The sequence below is a fragment of the Podarcis erhardii genome (assembly GCF_964252035.2).
Source record: "Podarcis erhardii genome assembly, chromosome: 3".
NCBI classification, from domain to species: domain Eukaryota; kingdom Metazoa; phylum Chordata; class Lepidosauria; order Squamata; family Lacertidae; genus Podarcis; species Podarcis erhardii.
In genome coordinates, this window is record NC_138507.1 from 83,806,543 (window position 1) to 83,828,188 (window position 21,646).

General features: G+C 40.6%; 1 protein-coding gene across 9 annotated transcripts in view; it reads left to right on the plus strand.

Moving 5' to 3' along the window:
- Positions 1-21,646, plus strand: part of BIRC6 (baculoviral IAP repeat containing 6) — a 144,101-nt gene that overhangs the window by 42,019 nt on the left and 80,436 nt on the right. For 6 of the 9 annotated variants that reach the window (XM_081857626.1, XM_081857627.1, XM_081857631.1 and 3 more), the window contains 15 exons: positions 217-431; positions 578-786; positions 1,041-1,387; positions 2,258-2,477; positions 2,955-3,088; positions 5,963-6,100; positions 7,884-8,011; positions 8,710-8,841; positions 12,340-12,555; positions 15,392-15,575; positions 16,193-16,348; positions 17,902-18,071; positions 18,989-19,142; positions 19,868-19,984; positions 20,702-20,856. In XM_081857626.1, coding sequence (XP_081713752.1) covers positions 217-431; positions 578-786; positions 1,041-1,387; positions 2,258-2,477; positions 2,955-3,088; positions 5,963-6,100; positions 7,884-8,011; positions 8,710-8,841; positions 12,340-12,555; positions 15,392-15,575; positions 16,193-16,348; positions 17,902-18,071; positions 18,989-19,142; positions 19,868-19,984; positions 20,702-20,856 — 2,675 coding nt within the window. The remainder of the gene's footprint in view (positions 1-216; positions 432-577; positions 787-1,040; positions 1,388-2,257; positions 2,478-2,954; positions 3,089-5,962; positions 6,101-7,883; positions 8,012-8,709; positions 8,842-12,339; positions 12,556-15,391; positions 15,576-16,192; positions 16,349-17,901; positions 18,072-18,988; positions 19,143-19,867; positions 19,985-20,701; positions 20,857-21,646) is intronic. The other 3 variants (XM_081857629.1, XM_081857630.1, XM_081857633.1) reach the window with 2 other exon arrangements.

Sequence of the window (21,646 nt, forward strand, 5' to 3'; positions counted from 1 at the left end):
ACCATAGTTTGAAGGATTGTCCAAACTGTGCCAGTGATAGCTACTACAAAAGTAACTTCTTTAGTGAGGTTAAAAATCTTTAAATAGCTTTGGAAGTGCATTTTTGTTTATTATGTTCTTTGTTTGTGTTTTGATTGAGACTACCCTTTTAGCATTGGCACTTCGAGCTCACTGTATCTATTAAGTGTTGACATCAAACCTAACTTTTTTTTAAAGGTGCAAGGAGGTTTGTGACATTGGATTTTGGCAGACCCATTTTATTGACAGATGTATTGATTCCAACTTGTGGTGATCTTGCTTCCTTGTCAATTGATATCTGGACACTTGGTGAAGAAGTTGATGGAAGGAGGCTAGTGGTTGCTACAGATATTAGCACCCATTCTCTCATTCTGCATGATTTAATACCACCACCCGTTTGCAGGTTCATGAAGGTAAATTTTTTTTAAAAATGCTGTCTCTTATCAGATGGATTTATAAATGTTCTTACATGTAGTTAATGCCCAGTTGTTCCATGTTTCTCATGTTTCAAAACTATGAAACTACACTGAAGGTCTCATTGTCTTTCATTTCATTTTAGATTACAGTCATTGGTCGTTATGGAAGTACAAATGCAAGAGCCAAAATTCCTTTAGGGTTTTACTATGGGCACACATATATTTTGCCACTGGAAAGTGAGCTGAAGATTATGCATGATCCTTTACGAGGAGAAGTTGAATCTGCAAACCAGCCAGAAATTGATCAACACTTAGCCATGATGGTTGCGTTGCAGGAAGACATACAGTGCAGGTAAGATGAGGTGTTGGAAATGTATTGTTCAGGGTTAGTTTTAAAGTTGTAACAGCAAGTGTACACACACACACACACACACAGCAGATAGATACAGATATATCCTCCTGTTCATTGCTTTGTTTAAACTAAAGCATTGAGGCATGAGTGTGTGAAGTTAAAATATGTTGTTTCTTTTAGTTCTTAGATGGGGTGTGTTTCTTAATGAATTTTAATTTAAAGGTGTCTTTTGCCCCCTGTCGCCACTCTTACAGGTATAATTTAGCCTGCCATAGGCTTGAAACACTTCTGCAAAGCATTGATCTTCCTCCGTTGAACAGTGCTAACAATGCTCAGTATTTTCTACGAAAGCCAGATAAAGCAGTAGAGGAAGACAGTCGAGTATTTTCTGCTTATCAAGACTGCATTCAGCTACAGCTACAGCTAAATTTAGCTCATCACGCTGTGCAGAGGCTCAAAGTAGCTCTAGGTGCAAGCAGGAAGATTCTCAAGGAACAAAGTGATCCCAAAGAGCTGATTCAGATGTCCTCCACGGAGCAGTTGCGCACTATTATCCGATACCTGTTGGATACTTTACTTAGTTTGCTCCACTCTTCCAATGGTTGGTAGCTTAATTATATTTCTTGACAAGTATGGAATTCTAAGCTTGCTTGTTAATTCATTGTCAGTGCTGGACATGTACGCGTATGCTTCCTACAGTACTGTTGGTGGGTTAGGGGCTATGTAGAACATTCTGTTATTTTTCACACACAGCAGATACACATTTCAAGTTAATGAATGAGACAAAAGTGTAAAAGTGCAGGCAAACTCCATGGGGGGGCTGCATTCCTGGTTGTCATGTGCATCAGTGGAAAACCCATTAGCCTGCCCCACCCTCTTCCAGATCCGAAAACGACCTGCGTGTACATGGTCGCATGTATTTTGAATGTGTGCAAAATGAGGGTTGCTTGTGTCCCTAAGAAACCTATTGCCACAATGATGGAGACAGCATTTGCCTGCCTCCGGTTCACAGGGACCTCACCTGTTTAGAACCATCATGTTCCCAGTATGCATAAAGGCTAGGTGCTAGGCTGCAATGAGTTACTGTACTCTGAGTAATAACCAGTTCAAATGGGGAATTAGGAATTGCCTTGTGGTCAAGTCTGTCTTTAAAATGTTCACCTGCTGGTGAATGGAGAAAGCACACAGTTTCTGAACCACTGCCTGGCAAAAAAAAGTAAAAGAATTCACATAAGTTTTCAGTTTACAATATCCATGGCAGAAGCTTTCTGGGCAAGTGTTTGTGTTCTTTCTCACATCTAAGGGAGGGGGGAACCTCATTGAAGTTGATGCAGAATGGGCAGAATAATGTAATTTATATTAAATGGGCAGAATTATGTAGTTTATATTAAATTTTAGAAGCAACCTTTAGATAACTTTTACTGTGCAAAGAATACTACTTGCAATTGAATTTTTGTTGATTTCTTTAAAGGTCACTCTGTTCCTGTGGTTCTGCAAAGTACGTTTCATGCTCAAGCTTGTGAAGAATTGTTCAAGCACTTGTGCATCAGTGGGACTCCAAAGATACGCCTGCATGCAGGCCTTCTGCTTGTTCAGCTGTGTGGTGGTGAAAGGTGGTGGGGGCAGTTCCTTTCAAACGTCCTTCAAGAATTGTATAATTCAGAGCAACTTCTCATTTTTCCACAGGACAGGTACTTTATAAGATGTCTTGTTTTTACTTTTCAGTTAAAAACAGTACTTGGAAAGATTTATTCCATGAAATTAGGCAGAATAGGCAAAAAGCTTGAAGGATTTTACATCCACCCACCAACACATCAGATCTAATTGACACCCTTACAGCTGTCGTAACCATATTTATTTTGGAGTGTGAATCTATATATTGGTTGATTTGGCCTAGGATGTTTCCATTAACTTGTTAGTGGCTCTAAATACTCTGTACCAAATAGTTACACTTTGATTTTGATCTTTACTCATGAGGAACTAGAAGAAGAGGAAATGGTTAATTTAGTTATTTGGTTGACTCTAACAATGTTTCCTCTGGCTGTCTTTCTCTTTCCAAATGCAGCAATGAAGTTTTGTCAGATTGGGTACTATGACTTTGCTTATGAATTTGAGTTGCATCTCAAAGGGTCTTGTTTTTTAAAAAATATTTTTATGTATATATTTAGGGTCTTCATGTTACTTTCTTGCATTGGCCAAAGATCACTCAGCAATACTGGTGTCTTAGAAAGTTTGCTGAATCTGTTGGATAACCTGTTGTCCCCTCTTCAACCTCAGCTACCCACCCACAGATGCACAGAAGGTAATATAGATTTATGTAGTTTTCATGAAATATTTTTCCTCACCAACTTTGGTATTTAAAACACTATCTCTGACTGCTACTTTGATTATTTTTGCAGGTCAGGTGAAAGTTTAATTGATGCAAAGGGTTGTGCTTTGCCTGCAATGTGGGGAGAAAGAGAGAATGATCTATTCTACCCACTGGCTAATTTTTTTATGTATTTTGAATAGGGTTTAAAATACCTTTAGAGGACTTTGTGGTAATGACATGTGATAGAAGTAAATGATTCATTTTTGGTCTGACATTTAATGCTTTGGATTTGTTTTGTTGCATTTTGGTTTAAACAGCCATTCAAGGGTACACAGTGCCATAGCTTGGATTAAGCTGCCTGTGCTTCAGTCTGATCACAGAAAAAGGGATTGGCCATTCCGCCCCACCTCCTGCAGCCTCATTGATTGATCTTCTATGAGATCCCCTAAATGTGAGGATTGGGAGGAGTATAAGGTGCTGCAGTACAAAGTGTGTCTGGAAAACTCCTGTGCATGCACAGATCACTAGGCCCTGGTCCTAAGGTCAAAATACTCATTCTGGATATAAGAATGCTTTCCCTAACCTGTTTGAATGTGCACCTTTTCTACATACTTCAAGGCTTACAATGCATAGGGAAACATAAACTGTTGTTGAAATGGCTGTAGAAACATCCTTTACTCTGTTTCCATAGGGGCATAGGAAACTGCCTTATAGTGATTCTGCCTCAGTCCTGTTGACATACTGGCAACAGCTCATCAGGCTTTCAGACAGGGGACATTCTAAGCCAGAGCTTTTCTAACTTTTCATGTTGGTGACACACTTTTTAGACATGCCTCATTTCATGACACAGTAATTCAGTTTTACTAGCCAGAGGTTAAGCTAATCCCTTTCCAGTCCTAGGAGGAGCGCAGGGAGCGTTTGCGCAACACACTGCAGCCAACTCACTAATGTTTTACGACACACAGTTTGGAAAGTTCTGTTCTTTTTTTTTTTTTAATAATATTTATTAGAAATTTCCAATTACAACAAAATAAAAAGAAAAACAAAACATCCGAATTTAAAATCTTATTTTCAATAACATATTTCCAGGACTTCCCCTCCCCTCCCCCTCTTGTATTCCAATTCTTACAAATAAATTCAGCAAGTTCTTATCCCAGATTTTGAACTTATTATCATTAGCCCAATTTTAAAAATATTTTCCCATCCCCTAAAATCGACCTGTTCCCTTCCACGCGTTCCCCCCTTTGATATACAATACAGATTAAAATAATCAAATATAATTAATTAGGATAAAATTATAAAATATAATTAAAATAATCAAATATAATTTTACGCCCTTTGGATTCCAGATTTCCCTCCCCCCTTTCCCGGTTGCGTTCCCAATGTTCATCAACGTCTGATGTCTTCCTGGAGCTCCCACATCTATCTAGGCCATAGTCCTTTACCAGTCATCTTTAATTTAGAATGTCCAATCTTGGAAGGAGTCTATCTCAAAAAGGCCCATTTCTTCCATCCAGATTTTTATATTTAGGAGTAAAAACTCCAATTTTATTTCTTTAGACCTTTCAAATCTGGATGTCCCAAATGTTCCCACTTCCAACTTTATCCAATTCTTGTTGTTCTTGTTGATCTCTCTCCTCCTTTTTTTTTTTTTTTTCCTGCTCTCCTGCACAAATGTTCTAATTCCAAAAGCTTCTAATTCCTCTGCAGAGGCTCTGTTATTCAGGAACAAAACATTATGCCAAGTCCCTTCCATTCTTCAATAGATAAATCTATTGTCTCCTTTAGTGTGTAGACCTCTGTAGACAAAATAGTGTTCCATTTCTGCAGTTTCCCAGGAGATAAAAAGTTCTATTCAGATTCCAAGCCAACAATACTTGTAATATCCCTCAGCTCCTCTAGGTGGATTGCAATAACTCAGTTCCCTTCCAGATCACGCCCACCAGTCAAAATAACTTGTTATTCCTTATTTTAACCAATTTGTATCCAATTTATAACAAATGTAACCGGCAAAGTCCTCGTAACAAAGTTCTCATTTTTGTTCTTCCGCTTTGACAGCTCTTTGACAGCTGTCAAAACCTCTCTTTCTCTTCTCCCGGCGCTCTCACAAATCGCTCCCAGGATTCCGGGGTGTGTGTGTGTGTTTTTTAGTTCAGTTCCACCTTTCTCCTCCAGCTCAGTCTTATAATTTTCCATCGCGAAGTTAGTAACTTTGTCAAAATAGGGTTGCACTCGATCTTAGTTGTCAAATCCATTATTTTAACTCCTCTACAACAAGGGGGGGGGCTGACTTCCTTTTTGCGCCTCCCCCGCTCGCTTCGGATTTTTAAAAAATTTATCCCCCTTTTTAATCCAGGTTCCAATTACTCACGGGTTATTCTTTTAAGTCCAAATTTTCAATAGAAGAAGTCAGCGCTCTCCGTCGAATGGCATGCGGCTTCGCTCGGCAGGGGAAGCGGAGGACTCAAAGCACCACCCCCCCCTGTCACCCGTTCCGCAGCCTTTAAAAAGGCTCCTTCGCGGGTCGGGGGGGCGCAAAAGTTGCCAGCCGAGTCACCATGTCCATGGGTTTCAGCGCCCATGGTTCTTGAGGGTCCCCGCGTCGCCGGCGCGGTAGGACCCAGCCCCTGCCGAGCAGGCTCCCTCCGGAGCTCGGAGGGAGTCCGCCATTCGGCGATGGCGCCAACCCGGAAGTCCTGGAAAGTTCTGTTCTAAGCCCTACCTGGAAATGTTGTGGATTCAACCTGGAACCTTCTGTATGCAAAGCAGATGCTCTTCTAATGAGCCATGCCCCTTCCCATCACTCTTGTTCTTAGCTGAAGTTTTTTATATTGAATCACTTAATCAAATTGTCTTATTTTAAAGGTGTTCTAGACATTCCTATGATTAGCTGGGTTGTAATGCTGGTATCCAGACTCTTAGACTATGTGGCAACTGTGGAAGATGAAGCAGCTACAGCTAAGAAGCCTTTGAATGGAAAAGAGAGAGACAGATTCTTGACAGGTGCAATACATATATATATATATATATATATATACTTAATATGGAAAAGCTTGCTTGTTAATTATCTGAGATTAGATAACTTAGTTTAAATGTGCAATTTGTAAAAGGCAGAGTGTTGTAAAAGGTCCATATGCTGTACTTTTAAGCAACTTTGAAAATAGGAATAAACAATACTGGATACATGCAGGGAGAATCTCCATAGGGCATAATGGAGCCTTTACCACTACCTTTCTTGGCAGCTGTTTGCCATGCACAAGACAATCTGACAGTACTTTGCATTCACCTACCGTTTTCTGCAGTGGAGGATGGAATCACTCAATCCACTAGGCAGGATTATGTAAATGAAGTGTACTTAACACACTTGGAGGATGACCCCATTCAGTTCCTTCCTGCTTGTTTACTTGTGCAAGTGGTGGTCAACTTTAAACTAGAAGTAGCACAATAATTTTATAGGTAAAGGTAAAGGTACCCCTGCCCATACGGGCCAGTCTTGACAGACTCTAGGGTTGTGCGTTTACCTTCCCGCTATAAAGCGGTACCTATTTATCTACTTGCACTTAAGGGTGCTTTCGAACTGCTAGGGGGGCAGGAGCTGGGACCGAACGACGGGAGCTCACCCCGCCGCGGGGATTCGAACCGCCGACCATGCGATCGGCAAGTCCTAGCGCTGAGGTTTTACCCACAGCGCCAATAATTTTATAAGTGTGCTTTATTGCTACTCCTGGCCTGTGGAGGAGAAGGGCATCCCATCAGACAAGAAAATCCTGGGATGAGTCCTTTATTTTTAAGGATAATTCTGAGCCCCAGGAAAAGACTCTTCAGCAAAGGAATTCTTCTACTGCAAGGACTTCTGGCTGCGTAACAGAGCTTGCCTTCCCGCTCCTCTCCCTGTGTACCCTCTGTGCCCCCTAAGTGTGTTCTGGGGGTTCCCCCAGCCCTCCAGAGCAGATTTGCAGAGGATGCATGAAGAGAGAAGAGGGAGGGAAGGTTCAGTTGCACAAGTGAAATCCTTGCGCTAGCAGAAGTACTTGGTTGGATACCACCCCTAGAAGAAAAATAGAAATAAGAATTCGGAATATGTGCAGGGTGAGTCTCCGTAGGACATATTGGAGTCCTTACCACCGCCTTTCTTGGCAGCCCTTAGCTATACACAAGCAGGAGTGCCAGCTTGGCCCTGTGGCTGTGCATGCCCAGGGCCGTGGGTGGCATGCAGTGTGCATGGCCCTGGCACTGAAATTTGTGGGTGCCTGGCCCCTTCATGAGGAATTTTCTGGGTGCTAGGGCACCCAGGGCCCTATGGAGCTGACACCTGTGTGCACAGGTAATTCTGATGGCACAACCATTTGTTCCAGTGGGAATGCCACCTGCATATGTAGATCCCATGACCCTGGGCCTTCTAGTGCTATGCATGCAGGTTACTTGTGCTTACGACTGTACTGTTGGAAGAAATGACTGTGTGTTTTGTGGTGTACCTGTCTGCAGATCAGCAGTTGAAGGCTCCATTATGCACTCTGGAAATCTATCCTATGTCATAGGTGGGGATTCATCATGCTGTGGGTGGGTGGGTGGGTGGGGGCTTTGGATTAGGTCTGTTGTCTATGTAGATTAATCTTAACACTTTGTTTTATGTGCATAATATATAATAGATCTCATGCTGTTAAAGAACCAGAACATTACAGGTTATCTTTGCTGTGCTAGACATGCATAATGGGTGTTTAGTTTGTATGTGTCAAAAATACTGCTTTTTCTGTCAACTGTTAAATAACATACTCTTTTTTTGTAGGCAATCAGTGGAGCTTCATTAATAATAATCTACACACACAAAGCCTCAATAGGTCTTCAAAAGGCAACAGTAGCTTAGATAGATTATATTCCAGAAAGATCAGAAAGCAGCTTGTTCATCACAAACAGGTAACTTCCAGTTCATAGTAGTGGTTTTGAGATTTCTGTTACGATTGATAACCCTGTTTTGATTTTGAGGTGTGATTTCCTGATTTTGTACACCTTGGGGCAGGGTTTTGCAAGTGAGCAAACAAATAGCCGGAGATCACTGAGGCAAAGGGACAAGTTGGAGGAAATTCCAGGTGCCTGGCTTTCCCACAGCAACCATGAACCTATCTGAAAGTTGTGCAAGTGTGGCAAATATTGACAATACAATAATTGCAGACAAGGGACCTGAGGAGATCCTATGTGTGCTCTGCAGGGTGGAGTAGATTTCCACCACCTGGGGAGAACAGGAGCTCACATGAGTCTGAAACTTTGGTGGGAGGAATGTGGCAAAAACTTTTAGAAACCACTGGTTTACATATGACAGTTATTTAACTATTCCCTGTCCAGCCATCTAAAATTCTAGGCCTTGAGGACAGACAAGTATATGGCAAATACTCACTGCTTTTCGCAGTCAGTGAAGGCTCACCAGTTTCTGTAGCTTTAAAGCTGCTGTTTGAACTGGTTTTATAGTTCAGTTCTGTTGGCAGTCTGTTAAAGTTTTGGAAATATAAAAACTAAAAAATTAAAAACTTTAACTTGACCATCATATGAAAGTGCATATCTATCTTGCATCTTATTGCTTACATTTTCATATTACGTCTGTTAACATTTTCTTTTAGCAACTTAACTTACTAAAAGCAAAACAGAAGGCTTTGGTGGAACAGATGGAAAAAGAGAAAATACAAAGCAACAAAGGATCATCCTATAAACTTTTAGTAGAACAGGCAAAACTAAAACAGGCCACGTCAAAGGTATGATGTTCTGCAATTATACTTATTGTCTTGTGCAGAAAGAACTGTTTCTGCAAATTCAAATATGTTCTAGGTTCATTTTTTACAAAAATCATTCCATTATGCCTCTTAAGGCCCAATCTGCTTGCTAATTCAATCACCTGATGTATATCTGGTTTTGGAACTGCTCCTCATTTAATTCTTACATAGGCACCTGTTAGTTCCTCATGATAAAAACTATTTTGGAGACTTACCTAGTATGGGGTTGGTCTATGATAAATAACATGCAGCACTACTTATGAATCTGCTTATAGAATAATGCAAAGATTAGATGCATTTAAATGTTATTTTTTAATTATTTGTTAAATTTATATACCTCCCTTCATCATAAGATTTCAGGGCAGTTCAAAGAATAAAATAGAGGATTAAAAAGTAGATAATTAAAACAAAGCAACAAAACAATAACTCCCCTTTTCCACAGACACATTTAAAAGGCTGTAGAATATTAATTAGCCAAAGATGATTTCAAACATTCTATTAAAACCCAGTGTATTGTGGCCCAAAATGGGTTTGGCTTTGCGTATCTCAAACAGCAGGCCCCTCCCTTCGTAGTTCGCATAGCAAACTGCTTTTGAAACTGAGGGGGACTTTCAAAAGCAGTTGTGATATAGCATAGAAGTATACTGTTCAAAGGAATACATTCACAATTTCAGGAGGTGCAGCTTTTAATCTCTTGGATGTGCCTAAATTAGCAGCTTCAGCATCACCTGGGAAATACTAAGAACTTCTCTGTAGTAAGTAATTCTGTAAATTTACAAGTAGCGCCCTAAACCATATATTAACAACAACAAAATCTCCAACCTGCAAATCTCCCTGCTGCTGCTGACATTTTACTGAGAACATAGGAAAAGTTTGATATCGCTCTATTGGATTCTTTCACATGAAGTAGGTAGTTCAGTTATAACTTAGTCACCTGAAGGGTTATGCAAGCTACAGACTTCATGGATTTCTGCTATCTCCATGCACTGTATGTTCTTCAGATCTAGGGTGGACTCTCATTTTGCTAATGCAATGTTTGTGGAAGATGATGAATTGAAAGATTCTTTCTATCCCCTTGTGAGTTGGGAAGTGTGCTTTGAAGTATTGGCAGATACTTTGTAGAAACTTAACACAGGAGGAGAAAACTGCCAACAGTTGCCCTTACAATGCCAAGGAGGCCCTAAATAACTGGAGAAGTTAGCTTCCCTATTTTAGACACTTCTAGTTTGGCAGTTATGAGAGACTGGGTCTGCCCTACATGGTTGAAACAAGATGAAGCAGAAAGGTGAATATCCATCTCTACAGTATATACCAGCAATGTCCAACCAGTCGACCGCGATCGACAGGTTCTCCAGATCGATCGCGGTAGTTAAAAAAGAGATTGCCTGGTTGCTCCTGAGCGATCGTGACACACCCTGCCCCCAGCACTATGTCACATCGGCACTGTTGACAGTGCTGTTAAAGATTTTTTCTCCGTTCGTCTGCTGCAGAGTGGGGGAAGAAGGGAGGAGTTCAGACTGTTGGATGAGCAATGTAATTAAACCCGTCCCCCCAAAAAAGTTTAACAACTCTGGCCTCTCCCCCTAAAAAAACACTAACAACTATGGGCAATGACAATAGATCACTGCCAGTTTTCTTATACTGGGAGTAGATTGCAGTCTCTATAGAGTTGGACGTGCCTGGTATATACTGTCAGGTTAACGTAATAGGCATATTGGGCAATATGTCTAGATGAAAAAGTAAGACCTTTTGAAAGAATTGGATTTACCAATGGATGGAGGCCTATAAGTTATTCATCCTGCCTCTCCCCCCCCCCCCTTTATACATTTCTTCTTAGCATTCAGACTTGATGGTCTGCTGCCATATCAGAAAAAAATGGTAAATGTCATGAATTGTGCTCATATTGATCCAGAGAAGATCCCAGCGTATAGTTAGCAGAGTAAAAAGTTAAACACGTTGCAGGATTCCCAAAAAATAGACCAGAAGCAATTAGCTTTGTCCAGCAGAGTTTTACTGCTGAAGGCAAATGAGCTTAATGGTCACAAATCTAATACATCTTCAGGATCGGCACAGTCCATAAGAAACCAGACTTAAACTTACAATAAGTTAAAACCTTAACACCTAAGCATGTACAGAACACCACACACACCAGAAGGAAAGAGAGACAGAAAGTAAAACTCAGGCTTCTTCTGGCCTGTTCTTACATTCAGCATGAACTTGAGTGAAAGAGATAACAGAACCAGTTTAAACCAGCTGTTCAGCTTCTCTGAAGGCCAGAATAGAAGCTTGCTTGTTGGCTTTAAACTTCCAGCTTGCACCAGCTTGTAACGCACAGAGAAGCTTCCAGAACTCTCTTGAATCGATTAGAATAGGAAAGATCTCTACACATCAGATCAGTACCTTCTGCACCAAAAAATGCAAACTGCCAGTGAAGAAATTGGGACATACCAAGCAAAGACAATGACTTGGCAAGAGGATAGATAAGAAACCTATAGCAGAGCATTTGAACAGAATTACTTTTAAGGTACCACCTCAATGATACCTCACTCAAAAAAAGTCTGTTTTGAATCTGGTGCAGGACAAGTGTTGGCAGTGTGAGGAATCACATATCTATTCTAATGGCACTTGGGAAAGAAAGTTCTGGCATTTTAGTCTTTAACATATTTAGGGATATGTGATCCTGTAGCTTCCTTTTCAAGTTCTCCTCAACGGCTTAAATGGATAGATTTGAGAATACAGATATAGGAATGGCTACTGATTGCTTGATGGCCGGTTGAATCACAATGGAAAATATGATTAGCCTGTTAATGTTATGGAATATGAGTCATAGTGTTCATTTCTAAACTGAAATGACTATATGCAGGTATAAGTAGTTAGTTATTGTGGAATAACAATAACTAACAATAAGTAGTTGTTATTGTGGAATAACAATCACATTATTTCCTTTTGACATAAGTTTGAAGATAGTGCCTTATTCACCCTTAATGGTAGATTAAAAGTGATGTTCTATTATTGTTATTATTAGAAGTACTATAATAGTGAAATTAGAGAGGTTTTGTATTCTTAAAGGTATATTATTATATTTGAAATGGTTAAATAACGGACTGGATTCAGACTTGTCGGCAATGGAACTGGATGCTTCTTTAGGTACAAGTGGAAAGAAGCAATTTTCTGTGATTTTTTTTTTGGGGGGGGGACACCCCAGGCTGCCCAGTGGTATGTATTGCAGGGTCTTCTGGAACAGCATGTGAGTGATGCCTGAATCTGTAGGGAAAGGTCAAAATCTCCTTCCTCCTCTTCTCCATTGGGAGTCGCCTCCTATAAAGTTAACTCCTGTGAACAGAAGAAGCCCTTCCATTCATGGAGCTGACAGTCTGGATTCAACTCGTTATGTATTGTTTCATGTTAACATATTAACTTCTGTTTAATAAAAAATAGTTGGATAATTGCAAACACATTCTGTGCTTTTGACTCACACAGCACTTTAAGGATCTGATTCGTTTACGTCGGACCGCAGAGTGGCCTCGTTCTACATTAGACACCGAAGTATCAACTGCAAAAGAAACTCCAGAAATTGAACCCCTTCCATTTACGTTGGCACATGAACGCTGTATTTCAGTTGTGCAAAAGTTGGCACTTTTTCTTTTGTCAATGGATTTTACTTGTCATGCAGATCTACTGCTGTTCGTATGTAAGGTATGCAGTATATTACATGATTATCATGTGCGCTTAGGGGAAGACCAGTACAGGTGGTGATCATTTTAGGCGCGTCCAGTTGATGCTCAACACCAACGTGTGGAAGAAGGCAGAATGGAGGCGGGGGCAGGATGGGGCACACATATACAGTATGCTCTGCAGATGCACGTGGGGGCCAGGAATGGAACTCGCGTGTGAAATGGTTGCCACCTGTATATCAAGTCCTGAAGCCTTCATTTCAGCAAGCTGCGCTTTTTATATTTACCTATGATTTTCGAGAACCAGTGTAGTGGATATGTTGGGAGACTTGGGTTCTTGTCCCCTTCTTGTCTTGGCCATAAAGTTTATCATCTCTTAGCCTAATCTCCATTGCAAAGTTACCGTGGAGATAACATTGGCTAACATTTACTGTCACGAGCCCCTTAGAACAAAAGGAAAATAACTTGATGGACAAACTAAGGTTTCAAAAACTAAACTTGGTGTCCTAGTCCTACACATTTTGTTGCAATTGCATGATCTTCCAAAGAAAAATCCCATGGTGTAAAATAATAGGTTGGTATCTGGTGCTGCGTGAGTGGATGTCTGCTTGCACAACCCCACTGCCCCCTGTTCAATGTGCCACGGGCAAATTTGTTGGGACCAATCATACAGAAACTAGAGGGTACCCCACCAAAATTCCACCTTGCCCAAATCTTGCAGGATAAGGATACTCATACGACCCTGAAAGTAGCAAGGTTCCTGGTCGCTGTCCTTACCCAAAAGCGACGCCAAGGAGCACTACAAGCTAACTAAGGCGTAGTATGCCATTCTATCTTATAGTATTTTACTGTTATAGTGGTGTTTTAGCGGCTGTTTTCCCCACGTGCACAAGTTGTTATTTATGTGTCGTTTTTACCTGTATGGGCCTATGGCCGTAAATAAAATTATTATTATTATTATTATTATTATTATTATTATTATTATTATTACCCCACTGCAGCCCCACATCTGCTCTGGAGGGTCCCCCAACCCTTCAAAAAAGAGTTTAGGGTACATGGGAGACTGCAGAGGAAGGGACTGTTGCTCTTGCCTGAAGGGAATTTCTCCTTGGAAGGGAGTTGGTGTTTCCCCACTCCCTCAGGCTTCAGTTCACTTCATGTCAAAGCCAGGAAAGCATCTCTCGTTGGCATCAGACAGGTAACATGTAGAACAAAAGAAACCAGGACACAACACCTGCTTCCTTACCTTTAACAGAAAGAGTAACTCATGAAGAATCCTTCTTTGTACTACCTGAACAATCCTACTGCAAATCAGAGCAGTCCAGAGCCATGTAAGGCAGCTTCCTATGTTCCTATTTGCTCTGGACAAAGGCGGGGAACTAACTGAAGCCTGAGGAAGAGGAGAGCAACCTACTTCCACTAGTCCTCTGTGTTTTTGGCCTTCAAACACTAGGTGTTTGTTCTGTGAACCGCCCTGAGACCTCTGGGTATAGGGCAGAATAATAATAATAATAATAATAATAATAATAATAATAATAATAATAATTAGGAACTATTTCCTTCTTGGTAGCATTTAGTCATCCAAGGGAGGGAGGGAGGGAGGAAGGAAGGAAGGGGGAGTCTCCTTTTGTTATGGAAATCTGTTTCCCTTGTGGGTGGGCATAATTAGGTATTGCCCCTTGCCTCTGCATGTTTTATATGACAGAAGGGAGACGCAAGTATTTTTCACCCTTGGTGAATCTTCAACTAAGTGTGTGTCATTGCTCCTTTTCCTGATATGTCCGTGTAAAAACAAACATTTCATTTTTCTCTCTGCACTCATGCTGAAAGGAAAAACAATGGGTTATATCAGATTGTGGCTTTGCAAGTCTTAGTCATAGACTCAGAGAATTGTAGAGTTGGAAGGGACCACAAGGGTCAACCAGTGCAACCCTCTGCAGTGTAGGAATCTTGCCCAATGTGGGGCTTGAACCCACGGCTGTGAGAGTCTTGTGCTCTACCCACTGAACTAAGTCATTTGCCAATCCATCCATACCCACTTAAGACCCATCTCCTAAAAACTGCTCCCGAGAGTTGGGGGACCCTCTGGGATAAAAGGACACATGGTGCAGGAGGCTGCTGTAGGTTGTGGAGGAGGGGGAGCAAAAATTGAATGCCCTGAGATGCACGAGTGGAGGTTTTCTGCTTAGGCAATCCAATCTATTAATGCTGAATATGTTATGGATGAATAATATTTTCTTCATTTTCTTCATGAATCTTAATGTTGCAACTTTCCAAGATAAAATGGAAAATAATGGGTATGCAGAAATAGAAAGGAGGGCTCCCTTAGGACAGAGACTTCTTTCCTCGCAACTTGCTCCAACTAGGAGGGAAGGAGGGCATCTTCAGAGCTGCATGAGATATCATGCCAGAAGTGTTATGCATTTATCCTGTACAGCTGACACTGCTGAATGCTTCATCCACTATAATATATATGACCATATTTTCTAGTTTATGCAATACTTGTGTATTTCTTAAATCATACATTTTCCAAGATACAAGACTAATAGCAATGTTTATTTTTATGACAAACATAACTGGGTAAGCCATTCCTGATATTGACTGTTTACCTGTCTTGAAACTAGATTTCCAGCGAGAGAGTTCCTTTAAGTTATACTAGGCCGTATACCTGAGGCTCCATCCATTATAGTTATCCAAGTCTTACTTTTGTAGAAACGTTATACCCCATAGCTGCCCTTGATCTCCCTTCAGAGAGGAAAAGTGGGTTATAAATTTGACATAATAAATAAATGGTTGTAAGCAAACATTTGCGGGTAGAATTATGCATGCAACCTTTCATTTCTGAAATTCCATTCCAGGTTCTTGCTAGAATTGCCAATGCTACAAGACCTACAATTCATTTGTGTGAAATTGTGAACGAAGCTCAGCTGGAAAGGCTACTGTTGCTTCTGGTTGGGACAGACTTTAACAGAGGCGATATCTCTTGGGGAGGAGCATGGGCTCAGTATTCTCTGACGTGTATGCTGCAAGACATCCTAACAGGTTTGTTGAAACTCCAGATACTTATTAGGCAGAATGATAGTAGTGCATACAGTGGGAAGGATGGAAGATGTAATAGCCAACATACTAACATGGGGTGAATATGAACTTTATTGATGAGTTGACTTCCAGCAGTTTGGCAGGACTCTCATGTGGTAGCATCCAGCTGCCTCAGTAAATGGCAACTAGCCTGTCTGCTGTAGAAAACAGGGGGGCAGATGGTGTCAGACAATGCTGAGGCCCAAAGGTGGTTTGGAGAAGGGTAGTCTGTGTCTCCAGCTGTGAGATATTCTAGGCCTTCTACCCTCCACATCAGCATTTAGAAATAAGATTCCTGCTTGACCATGTGGTCTGATCTTGTTGGGGTTGTCCTGCATAGGCAGAATTATTGAGCTATGTACGTTTTCTTGCAAGTTTTCTGGAAAGGTTAGATTGGGCATAAAAGCAAATGCAACTTGTATGGTCAGTTTTGAGTGCTATTGTGCTCTCTGGTCTATGTTGAAATGACAACCTTCTTAGTTTAGAACATGGAATTGAGTAATGCTAGTATTCAAGCAATATGCACCAGATTGTTTTTCTTTGACCATTTCAGTAAATTAATTGTGCTCTGACATATTCAGGAGAATTGTTGGCTCCTATAGCTGCTGAAGCCATGGAGGAAGCTGCAATGGGAGAAGAGGCAGGGGCTTCAGCTGCAGACTCGGATGATGCTCTTCAGCAGTCTGCAGTTCAGTTAGTAGAAACTATTGATGAGCCTTTGACACATGACATCACAGGTAAATATATACTTTGCAAAGGGGTCATGAGCCTTTTCCAAGCTGTTGCTTCAGTTTTGCCATCTAACCAATAGATTTAGCACCATTTCAGAAGCAGTTTAAAAAATCAGAATTTTAAAAAAGGTAAGAAATAACTAAACTGGTTTTGTCAATAGTTTGTGTGTGTGTTTTTAGTTAAAACAGTGTTTGCAGTGATTGAAATAAAGATGAAAAGCATTGGCTTAGATCTTATAAATAAACTTAAGGAGGTTCCTGGAAGTAAAGTTTTCTGACTCACATGCATCCCCAGAAATCCTCTCCAGAGTGTCAGGTGACTCTTCTAGACTTTATGGGAATAGGTGTGGAGGGTGGTAGACTCACCCAAAATCAGCCAGGGCAATTCTTCCTTTCCCCCATCAGCCTCCTGTGTCCCTTCTCATATTGTTCAGGAAGGCATGCCAATGTCCCAAGCGGGGCATCATTACCTGTAACTTAAATTACCGTATTTTTTTGCTCTATTAGACACACCCGACCATAAGACGCACCTAGTTTTTAGAGGAGGAAAACAAGAAAAAATATATTCTGAATCAAATCTTGTTGAAGAGGCTTTGCGCAGCTATCCCTGAAGCCAGAACAGCAAGAGGGATTGCTGGGCAGCAATCCCTCTTGCTGTTCTGGCTTCAGCGATAGCTGCGCAGCTTTCATTCGCTCCATAAGACGCACACACATTTCTCCTTACTTTTTAGGAGGGAAAAAGTGCGTCATAGAGTGAAAAATACAGTAACAAAGTTATTCATTGTGAGACAGATGTGTTACAGATGCCTGACACTCTGTGTATTAGAATCTTGCTATGTTTTAAATGGCAGGTCCAAAAAAATGCCCTTTTACTAGTCTGGTTCCAGTGTTAGAAATTGAGATATGAAAGCTAGGAGCTAAATAGCACCTTAAACCTAGGTTATGGGCGCAGCAATGGAATGTCTTGTTTTTTTTTATAACGAGAATACAAAGCTAAAAATGAATGAACAGCAGCTAAAATATTATGTTCATTTTTCACATGGTCTAGTCCTTCCCCTGCCCACCCCCTGATATTCTTAAGAGGGGCTCATCTCCAGTCTTCAGAAAGTAGCAGGAAGTGGAGAGGCAGTAAAAGGTCTTCCTTTCCTTCCACTCTGCTGTTGTAAACTGAAATCTTAAGCACAGTACTGCACCTATAGCTCAGAAACTGCTCGCACTAATGAAATTCCCTGTCGCAAAATGCGCCTAGAACAATGGGAGTTTCAAACACTGTTTAATACAGTCTTAAATATTTGATAACTTGATCCTGCCCATGGCAGCTGCCGTGGTACACCAGATCTCTAGAGTAAATAACAAGTTCAGAGTTTATGCCCCTTGATGAAACAAAGGTTGCGGGGGGCGGGGTTAGTGCACTAGCTATAGTGACAGAGGATGGGTAGAAAACCAGAGCCTGTTAAACCTTATAGAAATCAATTCATGTGAGTTCTGGGCTAGGTAGACTGGTTGACCCTTAAGTTACACAGTCTTTTGCCAGTCTTGTCTGTTATGAACCTTTACAGAGCATGGTGGTATTAAGCTCTTTGAATCACCTAAAGGTACTCCACCTCTGTCATCTTTGGAAAAAGATAAAGACATTGATCTTGAGTTACTACAAGACCTGATGGAAGTCGATATTGATCCTTTAGATATTGACTTAGAGAAAGATCCCCTTGCGGCGAAAGTCTTCAAGGTATGGCATGCATGAGTTTTCAAAAAAGCTTATATCTTTAACACAGTGCAACTTTTTCCAAAGTTATCTCCTTAGTCTTGTATGTGTGATACAGAATGAACTGCCAGAGAAAGAGAAAGTCTCAAGATGCTGGTGAATTTTGAATAAATGCCCATGGTGTTTCCGCCAAAAGACTGTCTTTCAGAGTTTCATCTACAGTGGTGCCTCGCAAGACGAAAAGAATCCGTTCCGCGATTCTCTTCGTATAGCGGTTTTTTCGTCTTGCGAAGCAAGCCCATTGACAGCTTAGCGGATTAGCGCTATTAGCGGTCTAGCGGCTTTTAGCAATCAGCTGAGAAGCGGCTTATCAGCGGATCAGCTGTTAAGCGGCTTAGCAGCCTAGGAAAAGCAGGAAAAAGGCGAAAAAACCCCGCGGGAACTCGCAAGATTTTTTCGTCTTGCGAAGCAACCCCATAGAGAAATTCGTTTAGCAAAGCGCCTCCAAAACGGAAAACCCTTTTGTCTAGTGGGTTTTCCGTCTTGCAAGGTGTTCGTCTTGCGGGGCACCACTGTACTTTCAGAGATACCTGGAAAATACCTCCTTCAATGCTCAAATGCATTGGGCTATTAATAAAAATTCATCAGCATTTGGAAACATAGGCTCTCATCATGATGTATTTGGATGCTTTCTTCTTCTTCTTCTTCTTCTTCTTCTTCTTCTTCTTCTGTACTGTGGCTTAATTTGAAAACACGTTAGAGGATACTACTGTCATTTGCTTCTCTGCAGTGCCTAACAAAACATGTTGCTATTCCAATTTATTATAACTTCTAAAATACCATTTATAATCCTACTTCAAAATGTAGCAGTAGAAAAAAGTAGGTTTTTTTAACAGAAATAATCTGAATAATAAATATGTATCTCATTTTATTTTATAAAGCCTATAAGCAGCACTTGGTATGATTACTGGGGAGCTGACTACGGTACATATAATTACAACCCTTACATTGGAGGTGTTGGAATCTCTGTGGCAAAACCACCAGTTACCACAGAGAAGAATGGGTCACAAACTGTGAGCGTATCAGTCTCTCAAGGTAAGCAATAGCTATAATCTTACCTTGTGTACTGTTCATTTTGGCTTGTCGGGGGAGCTGTTGTTGCTCTTGCTAATGTGACAGTCACATTATGATTATTTAGATATTTGAATTATGCAATGTTGTATGCCAGACAGTTGAGATATAATTAAAGGTTTACAAATGCATGTTCTGATTATTATATTGTAGCTCCTTTCCAAAGAGCTATATTTGGCACATCTGTGACATAGTGAAAACTGTAAGGTCCCCCAGTTTCCAGAAGCCTTGTGGATTATTTAGGAAAGGGGGTGGTTCGGGAAAGTCCAGTACCCTGCTGGACAAATGGAGCTAGACATGTGGTTCTCTGTATTGTGGCTACAGCGTAAAAATCAGGTTGTGCTCAGTAAAAAGCCCCATTCAGTTGGTATCTGTTCCAAAAATTATTGAACTGAATCTTGCTCCCGAAAATAACAGTTGTAGTTTGAGGGCAGACACCTGACTTCGTTGACCTAAGTCTCTGGATTTACTTAAAATCTGCTTTTTTTTTATCTGCATTATGTGTCCTACTTTTTTCATACACCATAGTTCATACACCAAGCCCCATATCTAGCAATAGAAACAGTCAGTACCATAGCCCTAAGCATTTTATGATGATCTGTTAACATTTGATAAAATGTTTACTGTTTAAATGTGTAATAGGTCACAAATTTGTAATTTAAATGCTGACATTATGCTGCTTTCCAAAGCTTTAGATGCGCGCTTAGAGGTTGGACTTGAACAACAAGCAGAACTGATGCTGAAAATGATGTCTACTCTGGAAGCTGATTCCATTCTGCAGGCATTAACCAACACATCTCCTACATGTAAATTTGCACAGTTAAAAATAAACACCTCTGAACATTGCGGTAATCTTTTCTTGCTAACCAACATGCTAAAAGCTTAGTTATCTGGTAGCTAGCTAGAATGCAAAGCACTTTAGCTACCCTTACTAGCTGAGGACGCATGCACAACATATCTTTAGGCACCAGGGGAGAAAACTCCTCTATAACCAGACCTGTGCCCTTTAACTATCTGTGATTTTTCAGAAGTGAGTGGAATTAATTATCTGATTAATTTGTTGAGGTTTTTTAGTCATATGGAAATAAGCAGTTGCATACACACCCTCACACCTTAAAGAGGGCAAAGACCAAAATAGCTATTTGCATGAACTGTACTTGTGAAAGCTGCTTCTGCTTGATTTTCTTTGATTCTGCCTTCCATTGCAGCCAGTGTGCCACATGCCAGGCCATTTCTGAGAATCATCTGACCTTAGTAGTGGGTCAGGGGGCTGTGGTAGTGAGGCCAGGGTGGGAAAGCCCTATTGTGCAAGTAGCCTTCTGTTTGCACAGCTGTTGTGTAACCCAAAGTATCTTCATGTGCTGTCCTTTTAAAGATCTTATTACTGTATTCAATTTGTATTCTGGGGAATTATTCTGTATATTGTGAAAGAGTAAATTAATGTCTTTGGTAACAAAGATAAAGATGCAGTTTCTCTTTTTCATTTAAAAATAACTTACTTTGGTGTGTGTGTTTTCTTTCAGTAACTCAGTCTCCGAGTGGAACAGATGATTCATTGTTACAGGGGCTGCATGCATCAAATCAGAACAACCAGTTTATTATCCAGCTGTCCTCCATACCAATGTTAAGTGCATGCTTCAACAAACTGTTCTCTATGCTACAAGTCCATCATGTTCAGGTATGTAATTGTTTGTAGAGAGTTTTTCTGTGTTGGCCTATGAGAATGATATAAATGCATTAACGCATGCAATACCTTTAGTAAGCCAAATTCTTCTCTGTTGGTGTTAGGGCGGTACGTCTGATCACATGTTGGTTTAACTTACACACACAAAAAATGCCTCAGGTGTATTTCCAGATCCTTATAGCTAGGTGGTCTTGCTCTTTGGTACACTTTTCTATAGCTGTACTGTTCCATCTTAGAGCAAGCATTATAATGCAGAGCTGGCAGGTTTCCTGTTGGGCGAAGAATTGATCCAGAGCTTAGTTTCCACTGTTGTGCTGTGCTGCTAATTATTACAGGCATAGAAAAATATTTTTTGAACAATAACTGTTGCACTTTGAGGACACAATATTGGAAAAACTTTAGAGTAACTAAGCTTTATCATTTTGGACAGTGTGCTTATGCCTGCAGTGGCAAACTATAAAAGCAATTTGTGTTTCTAAAATACATGTGCTGCGTCTGCAGATGCTGAGGCAATTTCAGATAGGCTCTTTAGCTTAATAGTGCAATGCAGCTTGTTCAACTGGTGTTTGTATAGGTTTGCATACAACATCGGAAGAGTGAAACTTGCTAATGCTGGATTTTTTATTATTTAAAAAACAATACTAAGTTTCCAGAAACTGAACTGGTTGTTATAGTTACTGTTACATCAATGAGATGGCTCTTCTTTCTTTGCCTTTTGCCAACCATATGCTTGTTGGCTTACTTAAAATCAAAAGGACATGGAATGCAGTAAATACATCCTATA